The sequence below is a fragment of the Podarcis filfolensis genome (genome assembly GCF_964270895.1).
Source record: "Podarcis filfolensis genome assembly, chromosome: Z".
NCBI classification, from domain to species: Eukaryota; Metazoa; Chordata; class Lepidosauria; order Squamata; family Lacertidae; genus Podarcis; species Podarcis filfolensis.
Window position 1 is genome coordinate 3814065 of NC_139617.1, and position 20996 is coordinate 3835060.

Below are 20996 nucleotides of genomic sequence, written 5' to 3' on the forward strand. Positions count from 1 at the left end.
GTGGCATTGCCACTTGTCTTCCCCAACGCCAGGAAGAGAGGAAGAGTGCCAACACGGCACACAGGAAAAGCCTCTCTTGTGCTTCTGTCGTCTGAGGCAGGTGCGCTGCTTGCCTCATGGGTGGGTCGGCTCAGTCTGTCACCCCAGTTGGAGGCAGCAATGCTTCTTTATACCAGTTGCTGGAAACCTCAGGAAGGGAGAGTGCTTGGGTGCTGCTTGCAGATGTCCCACAGGCATCTGGTTGGCCAATGTAAGAACAGGATGCTGGACCAGATAGGCCATTGGCCTCATTCAGCAGGGCTCTTATATCCTTATGTTCATAGGCATGGCAATACACTCATGCCATAAGCCTCCAACATCTATCTACATGTCTTTCCTGATGACCTGGCGTGGCAAAAGGCAGGGAGCCCAAGCAGTAAATGGAGCCAGAGCCAACTACTTCCAGTTTCCCCCTCATCCTGCTCACGTCTGAGGTTCTGCAAGAGCAGCACTGGGACCAAGTAGGAGGGAACTGGCGGGCAGTGCCACCCATTGGCTGGACCAGTTACAAGTGAAAGAGCAGGCAGTTGGGGCCTGGCTGAAGGCAGGCTGAATCTGGCAGGGCAGTGCCACCCTGGCTCTCAGAGACTAGGCCACCAAGGAAAGGATCACCACTGAATGTTTGCCAAGGATGCAGGTGCTGCCAGACTGGACCATGCATCCAGGGCAGGAGAGAGCAGATGAGCCAGCCCAGCCCCTTGCAACTTCCTGCCTGCCTGCAATGGTGCCTTTTGCCGGGAGTTTCTTCCCACCGTGTTCTGGCAGATCCACTTTCTGCTGCAGCTTCGCTTTGAAGCCTCCAATCAGAAGGCTCCCTGGTGACATCAGCCTTTTTTAAAAAAAAACCACACATAAGAGGGCTCCGTCTCTGAATGCAAAACGGGTTCAACAGACAATGCAGCTGCAATCCATGCTTTGCTTCAAAGGGCAGCTCCCCATTCCGCCCAGCACTCCAGCAGCACCCCCAAAGAGAAGGAGCCAGGGGTGACTCAGGTCCAAAGGTGCCTTTATTCACAGTGATGGTGGGCTGCAGCTCCCTCTGGGCATCACCTTCGGTACTCAGCGATGCTTATCCTTCTTGCCTATCTCCCATCTGGCTTTGGCTGCTGTGGTCGTCTTACGAGGCTGGCCCTCATCATCTAGGCCGCCAGACGAACTGGCCCCAGACTTCCCACTGGCTTTCCCCTGGGCATAGGAGACAAACACAGATCAACAGAGTTTAGGGTGCAGCAGCAGTGGCCCTTGAAGGAGGAGGAGGTGGCAAGAACCCAACATCCATCCATCCATCCATAGCTCAACTTTATATCCAGGGAGCTCAGGGTGGTTTACGTGGTTCCCCCTTTCTCGTTTAATCTCCACAACAACAACCCAAGGTCACCCAGTCAGCTTCATGTGGTCAAGTGGGAATTTGAACCCTGGTCTCCCAGGTCCTAATCTGACACGCTAACCACTATGCCACCACTGGCTCTCAGGTGAAAGCAGGGGTGTGCCCACAACACCCCAGTGCTCCAAACAAGTAACTCTCTTTCACCCACCATTCTCTCTGCTATTGCACATGGCTGAAGACTCCCCTTCCCTTGGCTGTTGGTTGCATCCATCTACTCTCCAACAGCCCTGCCCTCCTCCACTGATTTAAAAGTCAAGAAGGCAATTCTTCACTCAGTTAAAGAGAAATCAGGGGGGAAAGTTTTGGGTCCAAAGTTCAAAAGTTAAGAACCAATGTGGCATAATGGTTAGAGTGTCAGGCTAAAACCTGGGAAAGGAGGGTTCAAATCCCAAAACCACGCAGCTCACTGGGGGACCTTTGGCTAGCACCCATCTCTTAGCCTAACCTGTTAACAGACCTTGCAGCTTGGGTGAACTGAGTTGAAAAAAATCACACAGTTTCTGGAGTACAAAGGCTTTATTCATGCTGCAACTATTTACTGGATGTGTGTAGATGAGAGAGAGAAAATAACAGACATATTGTCTCAACAAGTTGGGAGAGAACAGCAAACAAAACACAGCTCATCATTTAGGGATGGGGTTAACTTAGACAAAGCAAAGACTACACATAAGTGCTGGCCACATTGCTAAACAAACTGTGTCATCTTGTGGTTTAAAGTAACACATCCATTAACTGCAAACGCAAGAGAAGGAAATGCATTTCTTTTCTCCAGCATGGCCTACCTCACAGGATTTTTGGGAAGATGAAATGGGGAGAATCACGTGTAACACCTTGAGCTCACTGGAGGAAAAGGTGGGATATAAATGTAACAAATAAATAAAAAATACCAGAGTGGTTTGAAGTGACAAACTATACCTGGGACCTTAATATATATGCACATGTGCTACTGTTAAAGACACGTTTTAGTCAACCCCACCCTGCCCAGAATTTTTTTTTATTAAAAACAACAACAACCCCTGGGAAGAAAGGCAATTCCCTGAGGCAGGAGGAGACTAGCTCCCTCATGGCAAGATCACAAAGGCTACAAGGTGCTGAAGATGGAAAGAGATAGGATGCTAAACCAGAGGTGAGAAAACTAAGGGCACCAGGCCTCTCTGTCAAGCCCGCAGAATTCTCCCCTAGCACTGCACCCCTGCCCAGACACACCCTCTTTCTCCCCAGGCCACGCCTCTCACCAGCCCTGCTTCACACCCTCCCTGGGTGTTTTTACCTGGCTCAAACAAGCCCTTTTGCTTGCCTAGATGGAGTCTAGACAAGAGAGGGGTATGTGCATGGCAAGTCCTGGAGTTGCGTCAGACAAGCTATACGGGGCCAAAATGAACTGGATCTGCCCCCCCCCAGGTAAAAATGAGTGCCTCACCACCATCTGATTTGCTACTGCCATGCACGACAGGAGTGATTCCATGGTTGGGGGCTTCTTGCCATCTGTGCTCTTGAGAATCTTGAGGCGGCTTTTCTCAAGGATGTCACACTGGTTACGCAAGGAGTCTGAAGGGCAAGCAGAGATGCTCAGTGGGAAGAGGACCTTCTGCTGCAGCGTTGAAAAGCCCAGCTGGCTGCACCATCGACCCAAACGCAGCTTTATGGCCTGTCACAGTGCATGCAGCAATTACAATTTCCAAAACATTTTTTTAAAAAAATCAGACTTGTTCTCTGCTTCACAACCACCCTGATGAGGCTGGGCCACATCCACTCCATACATTTTTAGCAGTGCCCACCAAATAATCCTGGGAACTGTAGTTCACCACTCAGAACTATAATTCTCAGCACCCTTAACAAACTAGAGTTCCCAGGTTTCTTTGGGGGGAAGTTGTGTGCTTTCAAGGTACGATGTGGATGTGACCATCCCGACTGGTGCCATTTTACAGAAGTGGGGGCTGAGGCTGTGGGAGAGACAGTGACTGGCTGAGCTTAAAAGGCAACCCCTGCTCTGAGTGAGCAACTGGAGAGGCAGAACAGTGTGGAAAAGTAGTTCAGGGTCAGCTTAAGACCAACCTGGTGTTCACTGGAAAATCATAGCATTCTTCTCAGTTGGGAGGGACCCTGGAGGACATCAAGTCCAACCCCTACCCCAGCTCAGTGTTGCAAGATTACAACTACGGTATCCCTGACAGATGCTCAGAAGCCTCCAGGGAAGGAGAACCACCACCTTCCAAGGCATGCTGTCCTGTTGTTGAACAGCTCTGATCGTTCTGAAGTTTCTCTTGCTGTCCAGCCTTGTTGGGTGCAAAGCAATGATGCTTGCAGTAAGTTAGAGAGGTGGGATAGAGGCTCGGACCCTCACTGATTCCTTCTGCTGATCGTTTTCTCTCTCTCAGCTTAACTTCCTTTCTGCTGCTGCTTCAGTTAGTGTTAGTGTTGGACCTTCCTTTTAGCTGACCTCATGATTCCATAACAGCCACATAGGAGCTTGTACTCAGAATGGATTTGTTTACTAGGAGTAATAAACCCTATGTTTCATTATTATTTCAACCAGCACTCTTACCCATCAAATTATTTCTGCACCCCACAGAGATAGATGATAGACAGACAGACAGATGATATAGATATAGATATCTCCAGACCATTCCGAGCAACAGAGAACAAGCCTACTCCATGACTGGATCAGGCCAATGGCCCATCTAGTCCAGCATCCTATTCTCACAGTGGCCAACCAGATACTTGTGGGAAACCATGGAGCAGGATCTGAGCAGAGAGCAACTCTCCCCTCCTGTGGTTTTCAGCAACTGCTATCCAGAAGCATTGCTGCCTCCAGCTGTGGAGGCAGAGCACAGCCATTAAGGAGAGTAGCCTTTCAAAGCCCTTTCCACCATTAATTTGTCTAATCCTCTTTGAAAACCCTCCAAATTGCTGGCCACCACTACCTCCTGGGGAAGTGAGTTCCACTATGTGCTGAGTGAATAAGTACTTTATGTTATATCAGGGAAGGTCCTAGAACAGATAATTCAACAGTCAGTCTGTGAGCACTTAGAAAAGAATGCTGTGATTACTAACTTCTCAAAACCAAGTTAAGCCAGACAAATTTCATTTATTTATTTCTTTTTGATGCAGTTACAAACTCTGTGGATCAGGGGAATGCTGAAGATGTAGTGTATATTGATTTCAGGAAGGCTTTTGACAAAGTCCCCCATGATATTTTGCAGAGAAGCTGATAAAATGTGGGCTAGATGTGGTAGATTTGTAGCTGCTAGGTGGTTCTGTAACTGGTTGACTGACTGAACCCAAAGAGTGCTCAGTAATGGTTCCTTGTCATCCTGGAAAAAAGTGACAATTGGGGTGCCACACGGTACTGTCCTGAGCCTGTTGTTGCTCAACATCTTTATAAATGACTTGGACAAAGGAATTGAGGGTCAGCTTAAGACCAACCTCAACAAATTTGCAGATGACACCAAACTGAGAGGGGTAGCTAATGCTGCAGAAAAAAAGGATTCAATGTGGCCTTAACAGATTGGAGAACTGGGTCCAAACTGAAAAAATGAATTTCAGTAGAAACAAATCTAAGGTTCTGCACTTGGGCAGGAATAGGCAGCTGCACAAAGATAAGATGGGGAAACCTGACTTATCAGTAGAACGTGTGAAAAGGATCTAGGGGACTTAGTGGACCACAAGCTTAACATGAGCAAAAAAAAAAAAAAGCTGATGGTATTCTAGTCTGCCTATATTCAACAGAAGTATAGTGTTCCGATCAAGGGAAGTAATAGTCTCGGTCTATTCTGCCATGGTCAGACCACACCTGGAGTCCTGTGTCCAGTTTTGTGCACCACAATTTAAGAAGGACATTGAGAAGCTGGAACGTGTGCAGAGGAGGATGACTAAGATTATCAAGGGTCTGGAAACCAATCCTTATGCAGGATGGTTGAGGGAGCTGGGTATTAGCCTGGAAAAGAGGAAACTGAGAGGAGATATGATAGCTATCCTCAGATATCTCAAGGGCTATTTCCTGGAAGATGGAACAAGGTTGTTTTCTTCTGCTTTGGAGGGCACGCATCAAACTGTGATAAAGGAGATTCTGACTAAACATTAGGAAGAACTTTCTGACAGTAAGAGCTGTTCGGCAGTGGGATGGTCTCCCTTGGGAGGTGGTGGACTCTCCATCCTTGGAGGTTTTTAGCAGAGATTGGAGGGCCATCTGTCATGGACGCTTTAACTGAGATTCCTGCATTGCAGGGGGTTGGACTAGATGGTGCTTGGAGTCCCTTCCAATTCTATGATTCCATGATCTGCCCTAAATCTCCCAGCAATCAGCTTCACTTAGTGACCATGAGCTCTAGTGTTTTGAGAGAAGGAGGAAAAAACTTCCCCCTATCTTCTCTCTCCATGCCTTGCATAGATTTATAAACTTCCATCCTTTCAAATACGTGATGGCAGCTATCATGTCTCCCCTTAGCCTAACATGCCCACACCCTCAAAGGACTCTGATTCCAGAGCCCTCACAGATTCCAGATCCCTCTTGGTCTCCCTTCTCTGAATGCACACTGTCAACATCCTCCTTATCTCCCTGATGCAGCCCACAGCTACCATGCACTTCTTCTGCCTATTTCCCTCTCTTTACAGAGCTGGGTAGCTCCGAATCTGCCCTAAACTCCAGCGCATGCCACATCTGGCCACAGTGTGCTGGGGATCTTTGACCCAGAGTCTTTCTTCATTTGCTGCCCCTCTGGTAGCTGGTGAAGAACCCTGGTGGTCCCTCCTAGATTTTTCTCGGTGTTAGGAGTAGCAACTCTCCAGAGTCAGAATCTGGGATTCTGTGCTGGGACTGGTAACGGCCGGCCTGGCTCTGAAAGGAAAGAGAGTATGGGAAAGTAGAAATGATGAGTAGCCTTAGGATGCTTGCTTATCTCTTGGGCTAGCCTGTCCAAGGCAAACATGAGAGTCGGCTAATTCTCATAACACCGTCCAGCTGCGGAGGCTCCCCACCCCTGCCCCTTTTTTGAAGTTCGTTATAAAATAAGAGATACCTCTAAAGAGCCTTGGATCGGCTGGATTGAAGATAAAAGTTGGCCTGACCTGCTAGAGATATAAAACCACCAGTAAAAAAAGGAACAAGGCTTCTGCCTATTTCCTGACTGCATGTTGGTTTATTGTCTAATCTAGGAGTCTTGGATCTCGTTGGGGCTTGAAGGAAGGCTACAGCAAAGCAGAGTGTTGTGAGTTTGCAGGGCAGGGTGGGGGAGGGGTGGTTAGGCTGTATGCCCAAGTCAGTTCTATTCTTGGAACCAGCAAGGACTCGATTATTGGAATAGCCAGGCTGCTTCTTGGTAATGGCCTAAGTATAGGTCTTTAAGGTAACAAAGGAAGTGGCTCTGTGCCAGAGGGCAAATGGGTGGGGAGCCCTCCCTCAACTAGGTGTTAAGTTAGAAAGACAAAAGCCAGAGTGGAGAGTTGTGTGTGAGAGAGAGCTGGAAGTTAGAAGCAGGCGCAAGCCAGAGAGGGAGAGCCATGCTTGATTTCTCCTGGAATCCAAGGCTGTGATTGGGACAATGAAGACTTTCTTGGTTGTTAAGCTGTGAGCCCCTCCAGCGTAGGCTCAGGTTGTATATATGTGTGAATAAGCCATATGTCATAATGACACCACAGTCTCCGCTGAACCTCATTCCTAGGAAACTGAACCCTGGGTATATGCCTGGAACCCATGCCTTATAGAGTTTCCTAAAAACAAGGATAGCAATAGGCTCTGTTTCAGTTGTTGACTTTAAAAATTGGGGAGGTGGTGGGAGGAGATTTTGAAGAAAGGCTGTGACTGGGAGAAGCAAGACCTTATTGGGGTGTTAATGCTGTGAGCCCCTCCAGCTTGCATAGATGTGTGAATAAGTCATATGCCATAAAGACACCACAGTCTCTGCTGTCCCTTATTGCCAGCAAACCGAACCCTGGGTAATCGCCTGGAATCTCTGGAGTCTCTCACCACTCGGAGATTGGTGCTCAACATGAGGGAAAGATCAGAGACAGGTAATTTAGGTTTGTTTTATTTTATTTTTTTCTGCCTGCACTCTCCTGGCGAAGTATTCCTCAAATGGAACTACCCTTTTCTTATGCAACTTGCTTGTATTATTGGATAAAAAGGTCTGCTGTGCCCATATATCGAAATCTTTTCTAAGGCTGGTATGGTTGGTGGGGGACCTGCTTTGTTCTTAATCCAGTGGTTGACAATTCTGCCTCTCAGGTTTCTGAGGGTATTGGGGAAATTGTTGGCTGGCTCACACAGAAATTTCTAGTAAAGATAACAGTCTTCTGCTCAGACCTAAAGTAAGGGGGTAGGATTGGCCTTTGTTCTGACACCCAGTGCCTCAGTTCTATTTTTTTTAAAAAAAGATGCTAGGTGTTGAAGTCTGTCTAGAATATACCACCACTTGGAGATCTAAAAGTTCTGCCTTCTACCTGGGTCTGTGATTTGCAGGGACAAAAGAACAGCTACACATTGGAATAACCTGCCTATAGTGGTACCTCGGTTTAAGTACAGCTCTGCTTACGAATGATTTGGTTCACAAACTCCGCAAAACTGGAAGTAGTGTCCCGGGTTGCGAACTTTACCTCGGTCTAAGAATGGGATCTGAACGGTGGAAGGGCGCCGGCGGCAGGAGGCCTCATTAGGGAAAGCACACCTCGGTTTAAGAACGGACTTCTGGAACAGATTAAGTTCGTAAACTGAGGTAGCACTATACTGACATCAGGCAGCTGCCCTCACTGTATCCTTTTCAGCACCTGCTGAAAAAGAATTTATTTCAGCAAGCCTACCCAGACATGTGCAACGCTGACATGTGTTATAACCTGGTTTTTTAGCTTACTAAATATTTAAATACTTCTTGTTTTTGACTTTTTCTTTTCCAGATAATTTCATTGTTTTACTTTCCTTTCTTGCAAACTTCTTTGAGGTTTCCTTTGTTTTTGGGTTTGGCAGTCAAGGAGCGCTTTATATAAATTTCATGAAACAAAACAAATAAACGTTAGAGGAGCCTGGTTGCTGGGTCAGACCAAAGGCCTATCTAGTCCAACATTTTGTTAAGACAGAGGCCTTGATGGGAAAGCCTGAAAGCAGGAGGCAAGTTCAACAGCAAGTTCCTCCTATTTGTCAGGTGCGCTGACTCAGGAAAGCGCTGGGTGAGCTGATGTTACGTGACACCACAACGTCCTGCATGACACCCGGATGTCAGACGTGATGCCCAGAGGTGATGCCACCCGGGCATCGCTCAGCTTCCATGGCTGACATTTCCTGTACCTCCTGCCACCACCATGGCCAGGGGGGGCTTCCGCTCCACAGCAGCAGCAGGAGGAGGAGCTGCAGTGTTGCCGACTTGCATGACAGCATCACCTCTGGGTGTCATGTACGGCATTGTGATATCATGCAAGATGTTTGAATGAATACTGAGGGGGCTCAGCCCCCTGCTAACAAATACGGGGGGGTCAAAGGGGTTCAGCCCCTAGGAGTCAGCAACCCTGCTACTTGTGATCCTTGGCAACTGGAATCCAGTGGAACACTGCCTCCAGCACTGTAGAAAATGCATGGCTGGAAGCCACTGATAGCTTTAACCTCCACAGACTTGTTTAAAACCCTCTAAAAGTCATCCATGTTGGCAGCCAGCAGTATATCCTACAGTACAAAGTCCCATAGTTCAGTTCTGCTCTGTTTCCTTTTGTATGTCCTGAATCTCCCACCATTTGGCTTCATTGCATAACCCCGCTGAGTTTTAATATGAGAGAGCAAGGCTTCCCCCCATCTGATGTTGGTTCCAGCACATCCCAGGTGGGCGCCATTGCCATTCTAAGAGAGCAAGGAAGGAGGCATTCATGGTGATTTCCAGCACCTCTCTTTTCACTGTGAGAGAGGGTGAGAAAAACATCTTTCTAGCCCCTTTCTCCTATATGGTGTTGCTCACAGGGGAAGGAAATGTAAAAGGGGCTACTTTTACTTGCCCTGACTTTGTAGGTTTCAGAGTTGCGCTTTGATACACTGAGAATAGAAGTTTTAAGTCCTGCAAGTTCCTACCCAATAATTCTACTGGAGGGTGCTTGTACATAGGGTGAAAGGCCCGGTAGCTGTTTCCTTGTTTCGACCCTGCAAAGAGAGAACCTTGTGTTACTCGCTTTGACGCTTTGCAATGCATTTGCAACATGGAACTTGGGCTGAGTGCTCTGCATTCCTAGATACAAGTCAGGAGAATGCTCACGGCTGATTTCTACCAGCCTGCAGCTAATTGCCATTTGCCTTTTATTTATTTTATATTTATTTATTGCATTTATATCCTGCCTTCTTCTCCCAGGAGCTCAAGGGAGCATACATAGAATCATAGAACTGTAAAGTTGGAAGGGACCCCCCAAGGGCCATCTAGTCCAACATCCTTCAATGCAGGAATCACAACTAAAGTTCCCGGAAACAACTTCCCCAGGCAGGCGCCATGAAGGTTGTGTCCCTAAGGGAGAACTGCCTGAACACACAAGGAAGGAGTTCAAAGGAGGATGGTCAAAATCAGCTCTTGAGTCTGCACTGCACCCTTCTGCAGGGCAATAAGAAGGAAAGAGCCATATACCCTTTATGCCAGAGGGACGCAAGAATCCACCGCCACAAAGACCCGAGAGGGGAGTTCATGTGTTCTGTTCTGTGAAGAGGACTGTACCTGCAGCCCAGTGGAAGCGACACAGCTGGCATTAGTAAGGAAGGGCTACATGGTTAGAGCCGCAGCTGTTTACTGCGAAAGCTCTCGGCTGCACAAACGCCCTGACCTCCCCCACACAATGGACCAACTAGCCTTGAGTGGGTGGGAGGCAGGCAGGCACAGTCCTGCTTCCCTCTTATGAGCATTCTTTAATGTTTTCAATTAGATTAGGAGAAGACGATAAACAGGAGGAGCAGGTGCGCAATGAAAGAAAAGAGAGGGAGATTCCACCCCAACCCAAGCCATATTTTGGTGCCAAGAGCAGCTGCATTCCCTAACCTGCCCCCTGGACAACCTGCAGATTGTGCCAATTAAACACACACATTTCTTTTGCACCATGAGTTCTCAGTTGGCTCACCCTCAAGACTAGCATGATACTGAAGAATAAAAGTCTACCTACTATCTGTTTCAGCCACCCCTCTAGCTTCTGAGATTTCGTCACCATCCAAATATTTCTGAGTGTATCTTTTGCTTTTACAGGGGCTAGGAATTTGTTCCTTAATGGAAGCCAAGTTTCACAGAAAGCCAAATCCTGCACTCAGGACCCTGTCCTGTGCTCTCTTTTTTGCTCTGCACATCCAGAATTGTGGCAGATGCAGCCCTGGCTCCAGCTGGAGGGAGATTTCTCTGTGGTCTCTGAAAGATTAGAAAAGCCAGTTCCACAAAGCGTTGCCATGAAGCATCCGCAGTTATAAAGAAAGGGGAAGCCACTGCCTTACATTCCTTGATAATCCCATTCCAGGTGCAGTCCAGGTTGATGCAGATGGCTTGGAGGCTCTCCATCTTCCATCAGGCTGCATTAATTGGGAAAGTTCTCCCCCTCCTCATTTAATTCTCACAATAACCCTGTTAGGTAGGTGAGGTTGAGAGGCAGAGACTGTGTGGCCAAGTGGGAGTTTGAACCTCCAGCCCCTACCGGCTCTCTTTCCCAAGAGGTAAGATCTCAGAAACCTGGGTACAAGGCAGCCTTCCCCAATCTGTCTGGCAAGTCTAGATGCTTTGGACTGCCTTTTCCCTTAAGAATTGTAGTCCACAAGTTTCTGGAAGACACCAGGTACAACAGGTATGGAGTACCCGGCAAGAGTCCATGGGGTGGGGAGGGTGGGGAGATCCCATAGTTCTGTATAAGAGCACCTGCCAAGCATGCAGGACAAAGGAAGTTGCATCATACCAGATTGGTCCATCTAGCTCAGGATTGTCTACTCTGACTGGCAGCAGCTCTCCAGGGTTTTGGACAGGTAGTCTCTCTCAGCCCTGGAGTTGCTATTGGGGTTTGAACCTGGGACCTTCTGCATGCAAAGAATGACAGAGTCCCCTGGGGTCCCGAGTTCAGTTCCTGGTATTGCTAGTTAAATGGCAGGTAAAGGGTCATGGGGAAAGCTTTGCTGTTGACCCTGGAATGCCACCTCTGGTCAGAGCAGATAATACTAACAGTATAGCTCAATATAATATATTGTGTAAGTCAAGAAGCAGCTTTCTGATCAGAGGTGGGGAAGTGGCACCTTGAACGAAACACAAGAAATGGCTGTTGCTCTTTTGCATATGCCAGCTAAGGCACTCACACACATACCTTAAAATTCCCCATTTCGTGCTACACAAAACAACCCATAAAATAAAAAATATACTGTGGCAAATGACCCAATTAATAATAATAATAATAATAATAATAATAAACACAGCCAGTGAGAAAATAAAGCTGAATTGTCAGCAGATCAGCAGGCAGAGTCAAGGTGCTAATAAAACCTCCCTTACCTAGGGTCCTCCGAGAGGTTTGGGATTACAGCCCATGCTGACTGAGACCGATGGGATTTGCAGTCTGAAATATCTGAAGATATCTGAAGAAACTGCCTTTATACTCAGATCCATTGGTCCATAAAGTTCAGTATTGTCTAAATTGACTGGTAGAGGTTCTCCAGGGTTTGGGGCTGCCTATATTCCCTACCTAGAGATGAACCTGGGACCTTCTGCATGTAAAGGAGATGCACTGCCACTGAGTCACAGCTCCTCCTCAGAAGTTTGGTGGGTTTCAGGCTGGGGGTGGGGGTGGGGGTGTTTCCAGCACTGCCTGTAGATGCTGGGGATTGAACCTGGGACCTTCTGCATGCTAAGCAGATGCCCTGCCACTTCCTTATGTTGGAGAAGGATGAGTTAGCACAACACAAGAAAACATAGCAAGATCCACAGAGGAAATGTCAGGTTGCATTTTTAAGTTTCTAGACCTTATGACTGCATGGGGCAAGAAAAAGCAACAGCAATTTAAGAGGCAGCTCTCTGGGTTTGCTTTGAAACAGCTCTGCCAGCTGTGCTATCAGTGGGAAGCCTGCGTATGTCTGACCCCACACCCTTGAGAAAGGGAATATTTGGAGCCAAGGAAGCAATGACTTTCAGGAAGCTGTGGCTACACCTGTAGAACTAGCTGTGCAGGTGGGGGAGGGGGGCTTCCTAGTCCTTGGATGTACCTGGGGCGCCCCGCTCCACCTTACATATGTAGTAGGTCACACGGGGAGTGAGAAACTTGCTGGCACTGTCTTCTGGAAACTTGACTAGGAATAGGAGCTTCAGGGTCCCATTCTCTTCACACAAGTCGATGGGATCTGAAAAGGGAACAGAGAGATATGGGGGGGCAGTGGAGTAGGTGGGTTCACCTCCTTTCCTCTGTGTAAGCAGGGACTTTTTTCTTTGTCAAGGAGCATTCACAGCATTCAAAGTTGGTCTTAACTCTTTATTAGCAAAAACACGACCATCACAGACTTGGCTGTCAGGCCTAAGGAGCACAGTAGCTCATCCCTGGTAGGTCTTACCCCATAAAAATCAGTTGCTGAGACAGAAAGTCACTGCCTCCCCACAGCCATCTAAGTCCGTTCCTCACCAGGGCTTTCCCCAAACAATTAGAGACTACACCTGTGTGGAGTCTGCTGCTGCTCTGCCCATTTCAGCCCTCTTCTGGGGCTAGGAGACAGGAGGAGATGGGGGCTTGTTGCAGCAGGAGGGGGGACATCTGTGACTCTTCATAAGCCTGATTTATCTCTGCCCCATGGCCTCTCTCCTCTTCAGCCTCTGCTTCTGGTCTTCTCTCTGCCACAGACTCTCCCTGCTCACTAAACCCTCTTTCCTCTTCAGCTTCTGACAATTGCTCTTCCCAGTCTCACCCCTCTTCTCCCTGTGTCTACTCATTGTGATCCCACCACCACTCCCTAGGGTCTGAGCCCTGTTCCCTTGGGGGTTCCCCAACTGGTTTCTCCCACCATTCTTCTGCCTCCAACAAGTCCACGACACTCTCCTCCTTTGGTCAAGGGTTGTGGGTCAGCCCCAACAGAACACAACTACACCAGGAGTTGCCAGTTCTCAGTCTTGCATTATACGCTCTTGAAAAAGTAATTGTGGTTATTTAATTGCCAGATTTCCCCTAGGGCCTGATCTACAAACATTTAAAGACAATAACAATGAAAGCAACATATTTCAAATAGTCAAATTTATTCAGAATGTGGCTAAATGCAAAACAGAGTATAAGTCTTTAGTGGAAATGCAGAAGTGTGCCCAAGTCCTGAAAGGTTCAGGCAAGTAGAAAAGGATTGCAACTGGATTGGTGGTGACTAGTGTCCATTAGGACAGGGAGGGCTCAAAAGCACAGAAAACAGTAATGGCTTCCCCGACCTAAAGGATCCTGGGAACTGCAGTTTGTTAAGCGTTCTGAGAGTTGTTAGGAAGTCTCTATTTCCCTCACAGAACTACAGTTCCCACATAATTTAACAATCAATATGTTTGATACAGAAAGACTATTGCTGATATTTATTAATAATAATAATTAGAGAAGCCCTTTTGGACTTTTTGTGTAAAAAGGAAAATGAATTAATCTATTTGGGTCAGAAGACTTGGAAAATATTGCCTTTTATCAGTAGGGTGCCATTCTAGAATGAATATTTTGAGTAATTTCTTGCTGACAGCAAATTAGAAATCCTTTTTATTTTTATTTTATTATTTTCTTTTCTATTATTCTATTTGGGTTTCCTTTTGGTATTTTCCTTCTTTGTTTCCCTGTTTTTGTTTTTATTTAGATTAGTTTCTTTTATCTTATTGTATTATGAAAAATATTTAATAGAATTTTCTCCTTCTTCTTCTTCTTCTTCTTCTTCTTCTTCTTCTTCTTCTTCTTCTCCTTCTTCTTCTTCTTCTTCTTCTTCCTCCTCTTTTAAAAAAGACTTTAACAATCTTCATTCCTAGAGAACTCTTGAGAATTACAGCCCTGTGGGGGTATTAGGGGTCTCCTAACAATTCTCAACACCCTGAACAAACTACAGTTCCCAGAATTCTTTAAGGGGGGAGCCCTGGCCACTAAAGTGATACAAGTGCTTTAAACATATGGTAGGGTTGCATTTTTTTGATTGACTTGCCTAAGATCCAGGACAAAGCACTGCTTTTCAGAAATTTCACCCACATGTCTTCCTCTCCAAAAAATAATCATGGGAACTGCATTTTATTAAGGGTTCTGGGAATTATAGCTCTGTTATGATGTCTTAAAAGGCATCCAGTTGCGTAGCGAACAAACAGCCTTCCAAAATATATAGTGGGTTTCATATCTAAAAACAATTAAAACAATTTATATATCCAAAATAGGTACAATGCAGGTACAATGCAGATAAAAATTGGATTAATTAATCTCCACTTGTTGAAACAGGAAAGTTTGCCACAGGAGCTGAAAAGAAAATGGGAGTTCCAAAGTACATATTCTCAATACAGGATGGGTTAAGGACCTTCATGGGTGGCCAGTTTTTAGTCCTTAGTCAACAGAGCCCAAGGGTCTTCCTTTGAGTTTGTACTTCTGGTACATAGAAGTCACAAGCAGTGTGGACACAGGATATTTTCCACCTGGAGATAAGATGGCATGTCATTCCCCCCCCCCAACCCAGCACTACCTGTTGCAGGATCCGTAGTGCAGTCAACCAAAGGGAAGCAGTCTTTGTTGCCTCCTGACCATCAACTGGGCAGGGTTTGCCGCTCGACTTTCTTTGTGCTTTGGGAACTCATCTCACCTGTCCTGTGCAGTCCCACCTTGTCGCGCAGGTAATGCATTAGGAGTAAGACTGAGCAGTTAATGTTCGCCAGGAGTTGTCGTTGGTCTGCAAGAAGAGGAGCCAAGGATGGTTTCTATGGGCAGCAGCTGAGCCCACGCACCACAACAGCCAGGGGTTTTATATATATATATAGCAAGAGCCTGGGAGTGGGGTGTGGACTGAGTTTCCTTACCGTTTAAAAATTAAATATATATTTTTTTTCTGGCAGAGGGGGCTGGAACAGACATACACCCAATGCCTGAGCCAAAAACCCACCTATATCTCTAATCAATAAAGTTGTGGCCATTTCTAATCCAGATCATTGTCTGCCTGGGCAGAGGCACTGTGACTGGGCCCACAATAAACAAACAAACAGACATTGTGGTGAGTTCCCCCACCCTTTCCCCCCAGAAAAAACATCACTGGCTAGAAGAGACACTGGTCTGCTTTCCATGGGAAAGTCTCCCCCAACCCCCAGTGTTTTGTATCCAGGTGAGGCTGGGAGAGATCTCAGACTAGCACCCAGGACAGCTGCTGCCAGTTAGTGTGGTCAGATCTGAGCTAGGTGGACCAATGGCCTGGCTCAGTATAAGGCAGCTTCCTCTGTTCCTACAACCCATGTCTATTGGGTTCCCCCTTACCTCCATATTTAACGCAGATAAACATTCCCCAAATCCCCTTGGTTCAGCTGGGCAGCTCTCGACCAGCTGAACCGCCCTGGAGCCATTGTGACACCTCAGAATAACCTCATAATGAGAGCCAGTGTGGCGTAATGGTTAGAGTGTTGGACTAGGACCTGGGAGAACAGGGTTTGAATCCCCACTTGGCCATGAAGCTAGAGTTGCCATATTTTGAAGAGTGAAGAAGAGGACGCTATGACATCTCTCATTTTAAATACCCCTACTATATGTAGGGGGAAGCGGGTGGTGCTGTGGGTTAAACCACAGAGCCTAGGACTTGCTGATCAGAAGGTTGGCGGTTCGAGTCTCCGCAATGGGGCTGCTCGGTCCCTGCTCCTGCCGTTGCTCGGTCCCTGCTCCTGCCAACCTAGCAGTTCAAAAGCACGTCAAAGTGCAAGTAGATAAATAGGTACTGCTCCAGTGGGAAGGTAAACGGCGTTTCTGTGCACTGCTCTGGTTCACCAGAAGTGGCTTAGTCATGCTGGCCATATGACCCGGAAGCTGTACGCTGGCTCCCTTGGCCAGTAAAGCGAGATGAGCGCCACAACCCCAGAGTCGGCCACGACTGGACCTAACGGTCAGGGGTCCCTTTACCTTTACTATATGGAGGCTACAGAAGCTGTGATCTATTGCTGGTGGGGAGCAAGAGAAGAGAAGAGGAAAGCAAGTCCTGTCTACGTCTCATCCAGAAAGTATAGCCAGAGACATTTTGGCAAATTTTAAAAATTCACCTGGACAGAAATTTTATCCCTGGAAAAGAGGATATGTCCTGGAAAAAGAGGACAAATGGCAACCCTACATGAAGCTCCCTGGGTGACCTTGAGCCAGTCACCATCTCTTAGCCTAACCTACCTCAAAGGGTTGTTGTGAGGATGAAATGGGGAGGAAGCATGAACCATGTAAACCACCTTGAGATCCTTGGAATATAAAGGTGGTATATAAATGTAAATAATAATGGTGGTGATGATGATGATGGAACACAATGTAAGGGAGGCTGTGGTGTTAAAATCTCTGCAGGCATCTGCAGCTATGGCTGATCTCTGAAACAAATCAGGAAAGAAAAACAGTCAGCTGGACTGTTTTGCTTAGAGAGTCACCATCCAAAATCTGTGAGCAGGAAGACAGACTTTGGTCTTTCAAATTTCAACAGAAACTTGTGCAAGGTTAAAATTTGGCACACTCCTAAATGGAAACAAGAGCAGGATTTTGATTCACTTGCAGTGTAAAAATTATTATGGACAATATGGTTCGATGTAAAATTTGAAGTACGAATGAATATGCAGTTGTAGATGTTTAAAAGGAGACTCCATGGAGGGGATGGGGAGAAGCTGCGGGATTTGGAGAATCTCTTTATATTATTAGTTTGTGTTTAGTTACACTTTGTATTTGTAAAATCAATAAACATTCTTTACAGGAACTACCATGAGGCATATGTCATAGTCGCAGGGCTCTGTGGCGCTGCCTCATGTCTGCCTCTGCTGCAAGAAGGATTAAGTATGCCTGCTCAAGGCCACAGCATAATCCCTGGCTATACGAGCAGCTGAGCTGTAGGCAAATTATAATAATAATAATAATATTTTTTATTTATACTCCGCCCTCCCCAGCCAAGGCCGGGCTCAGAGCGGCTTACAAGCAATAATAAAAACAAGTTGAATGATTACAACTTAAAAACAAAATTAAAATACAACATTAAAATATTGAAACATTAAAATATTAAAATGTAGCCTCATCGCAGGAGGAGAAGGAAAAGAAAAAAGAGAGGGAGAGAATCAAATTGGCTCCAAGCCAAAGGCCAGGTGGAACAACTCTGTCTTACAGGCCCTGCGGAAAGAAATCAGATCCTGCAGGGCCCTGGTCTCATGAGGCAGAGTGTTCCACCAGGCTGGAGCCAGTGTTGAAAAGGCCCTGGCTCTGGTTGAAGCCAATCTAACTTCCTTAGGGCCCGGGACCTCTAGGGTGTTGCTATATGTGGACCTTGAGGCTCTCAGTGGGGCATACCGGGAGAGGTGGTCCCGTAGGTACGAGGGTCCTAGGTCGTGAAGGGCTTTAAAGGTCAAAAGCAGCACCTTAAATCTGACCCTGTACTCCACCGGGAGCCAGTGCAGCTGGAAAAGCACTGGGTGAATATGCTCCCATGGCAGAGACCCCGTGAGGAGCCTCGCTGCTGCATCCTGCACCCGCTGGAGTTTCTGGGACAGCTTCAAGGGCACCCCCGCGTAGAGCGAATTACAGTAGTCGAGCCTGGAGATGACCGTTGCATGGATCACTGTCGCCAGGTCGGGGCGGGAAAGGTAAGGGACCAACTGCTTGATGCGGCGAAGGTGGAAAAATGTCGCCTTGGCTGTTGCTGTAACTTGTGCCTCCATGGAAAGGGAGGCGTCAAGGATTACACCAAACTCTTAACGGAAGGCAATGGCACTAATTGGGCATTAGTGGCAAAGGGCCGCATCTCAAGAGTAGAGCATCTGCTTTGCATGCAGAAGGCTCCCGGTTCAGTCCCCAGCATCTCCAGGTTGGGCTGGGAGACACCTCTGTCTGAAACCCTGGGCAGCTTCTGCCGGTGAGTGCAGGCAGCTCTGGGCTAGAGCGGGACCAATAGTCCAGCTTAGTGTAATGCAGGTTCCTATGTCTCTGCCCTGTCCCAGCCGAGAGAGCGGTGGCAGGAGACTGAGATGACCAACTCTAGCAGGGGTATGCAGGGCTGCCCCGGGAAGGTGGGTGTGAATAGGGGTGACTGTCCCACGCCCCACGCTTTGGACGCCCCTGCTTGTCACTGGGGGCACAGACAGTAGCCCAAACTTCCTGGCTGGTCTTGCTGTCTCCTACCCAACTGGATAACCTCTCAAACCCCTCACTTGTTAGAGCAAGGCAGAGAAGTTGGGCGGAGGCAGCAGCAGCAGCAGCAGCAGCAAAAGAAACAAGTGATTGAGAAAGGAGGGAATAGGCCACCGGAGCTAAAGTGGCTGCAAAAAACAAGAAATTTCAAGTTAGCGGGTGAAGGACACAGAGAGGAAGGCCACTGGCACTTTTTGCAGCTGCAAAGAACAACGCAAAAAAAGCCAAGGGGCATGGGGGTAGCCAGGCTTTTTTTGGGGGGGTGTAGCCAAAGTTGTTGAGCTGTTCTTGAGAAATCACAAGTGAAAATGCCCCGTAAATAGGTCATTGCAGAGGCAGGTTTCTGCTGTGTGGGGCAGAACCTTGGATAATTGAGTACTTTCAAATCCATAAAAATACATAGCCAGCTGAGGTTCTGCGCCCCCTAACAAGACGCCTGTCCCACCCTAACAAAAATCCTTTTCCCGCCCATGCTTTCAATGCTTTTCAATAATATCTGTGGATCTAGGGGGGCAGCTGCCCCCCTTGGCTACATCCATGCCAGGGGACAACAGAGAGAGGGAGCCCAACAGGGCTAAAGTGGGTGCAAGAAATGGCTCAGAGTAAGAAAGGGGAAGGAGAATGTGGGGGAGAGGGAGGCTGCTGGCACTAATGCAGCTGCAAAAAGCAACACAAAGTTGCTGCTCAGTGTGTGGAGATTTCGGGACTGGATGACCCTCGGAGCCCCTTCCAACTCTGCAGTTCTATGATTACACAGTATACTGGGTTTTGTAGTTGTAAACATTATTGCTTTCCCTTTTGCTCAAGACCACACTGCATTAGGGGTGCAAGAAGGTGCCTTATCTCGAATCTGATCATTGGTCCATTTAGCTCAGTGAAGCAGGTTGTGGACTCTCCTTCCTTGGAGGTTTATAGGCAGCGGCTGGATGGCCATCCGTCATGGATGCTTGAGCTGAGATTCCTGCATTGTAGGGGGTTGAATGAGATGACACTTGGGGTCCCTTCCAACGCTACAATTCTAGGATTCTAAGAATGAAGATCATAGAATTGTAGAATTGTTGGAAGGGACCAGAGGGGTCATCTAGTCCAACGCCTTGCAATGTAGGAATCTTTTGTCCATCATGGAGCTTGAACCCACAATCCTGGGATTAAGAGTCTCATGCTCTACTGACTGAGTTTTCCCAGCAGAATGCTCCTTGTTGTGACCTAAAGTCACTGGCCTTCTTCACACATGACACTATGCCATGGTTTGATTAAGTCACAAAACATGAATCAAGCAGGTGTTGTCCAGCAGATGATAAGACAAACCATGGCTCCTGTCCCAAATGCTATACCCCTAGTATATTTGTAGTTTGGTGAGTGTTTAGGGTGGGGTGGTAAGCCAAAACAAGGTTAATAATAATGCTGGGTTCACATGTAATGCTAAGCCACAGTTAAAAACCAAACAAGATTCTATTCATGGTTTGTTGGCAGTTAAGCTGCACAAAGCTCACACATCACTAAACTATGGCTTAATAAACTACAGTTCAGCATTTTGTGCAAACCAGGCTACTGAATCATTTCTTGAATGCATCTGCAACATGTTCATGGAAAACAAAACAGATTTGAGCAAGACATTTCAGAACAATATTCAGTATAGAACTCCCACACAATTAAAATATATCAACCCACCCTACAGTCCCAATTGTTGGAGAGGCTGTGCCCTGAAAGACACTTATTTCTACCTATGGTGGAATGTCCTGGTGTAAGTAAATTTTGGACGCTGGTCCAGAAAGAGCTCTTCATCAGTTACATAAACTATTGTTTACTCCCCGTATTTGTTTATATTATCCTTACATTTGAAGGAACCAGGGGTCCTTCAAATGTCCAAGGGGTTTCGCTGCCTGAAGCAAAGGGCAAAAGTTGCCTCCTCCTCCCAGTCCCATTCCATGTACAAAAGCCCCTGTTGCACCCCAAGGGCAATGGCCTAGTAGTTTACTGGGTGCAGGAGGTGCCGCATGGGATGCATGCACAGAGCTCTCTCCACTCATTGCCCCTCAAGATTTGCCACCTGAGGCAGTTGCCTCACTCTGCCTCAGGGTAGTTCCTGTAAAGAACTTTTTGACATTCTTATTTATTGCTGCTAGGCAAACGGTAGTACAACAACACAAACTTTTGAGCAATCTGTCCTTGCAAGCACCGTATAAAAACATTTGGAGCAATGCAATTTTAGAAAAGATTACCCACAATCTACATTCATGGCAGTGTAAAGAACAGCCACTGCCTTTTAGTACAATACGGTGGGACCTTGTTA

At 47.1% G+C, this 20996-nt stretch overlaps 1 protein-coding gene and 1 long non-coding RNA gene across 3 annotated transcripts in view; one reads left to right on the forward strand and one right to left on the reverse strand.

The window, feature by feature from the left end:
* Positions 1 to 1028: 1028 nt before the first annotated feature.
* On the reverse strand, positions 1029 to 15931 carry LOC310754114 (uncharacterized protein CXorf65 homolog). Of its 2 annotated transcripts, XM_083595673.1 has the most exons (6): positions 15830 to 15931; positions 15168 to 15254; positions 12597 to 12731; positions 9471 to 9539; positions 2847 to 2974; positions 1029 to 1224 (listed from the first exon to the last, which is right to left on the reverse strand). In XM_083595673.1, the coding sequence occupies exons 1-6, from the start codon at positions 15852 to 15854 to the stop codon at positions 1099 to 1101; spliced, it is 570 nt and encodes a 189-aa protein (XP_083451799.1). In that variant the 5' UTR covers positions 15855 to 15931; the 3' UTR covers positions 1029 to 1098. The 2 variants fall into 2 exon arrangements, with proteins under 2 accessions (XP_083451799.1, XP_083451800.1); XM_083595674.1 differs by lacking the exon at positions 9471 to 9539.
* The window catches only part of LOC310754129, a 29348-nt gene continuing 15347 nt past the window's right edge, over positions 6996 to 20996 (forward strand). The window contains exon 1 of the long non-coding RNA XR_014543638.1: positions 6996 to 7435. This is a non-coding gene — a long non-coding RNA (uncharacterized lncRNA). The remainder of the gene's footprint in view (positions 7436 to 20996) is intronic.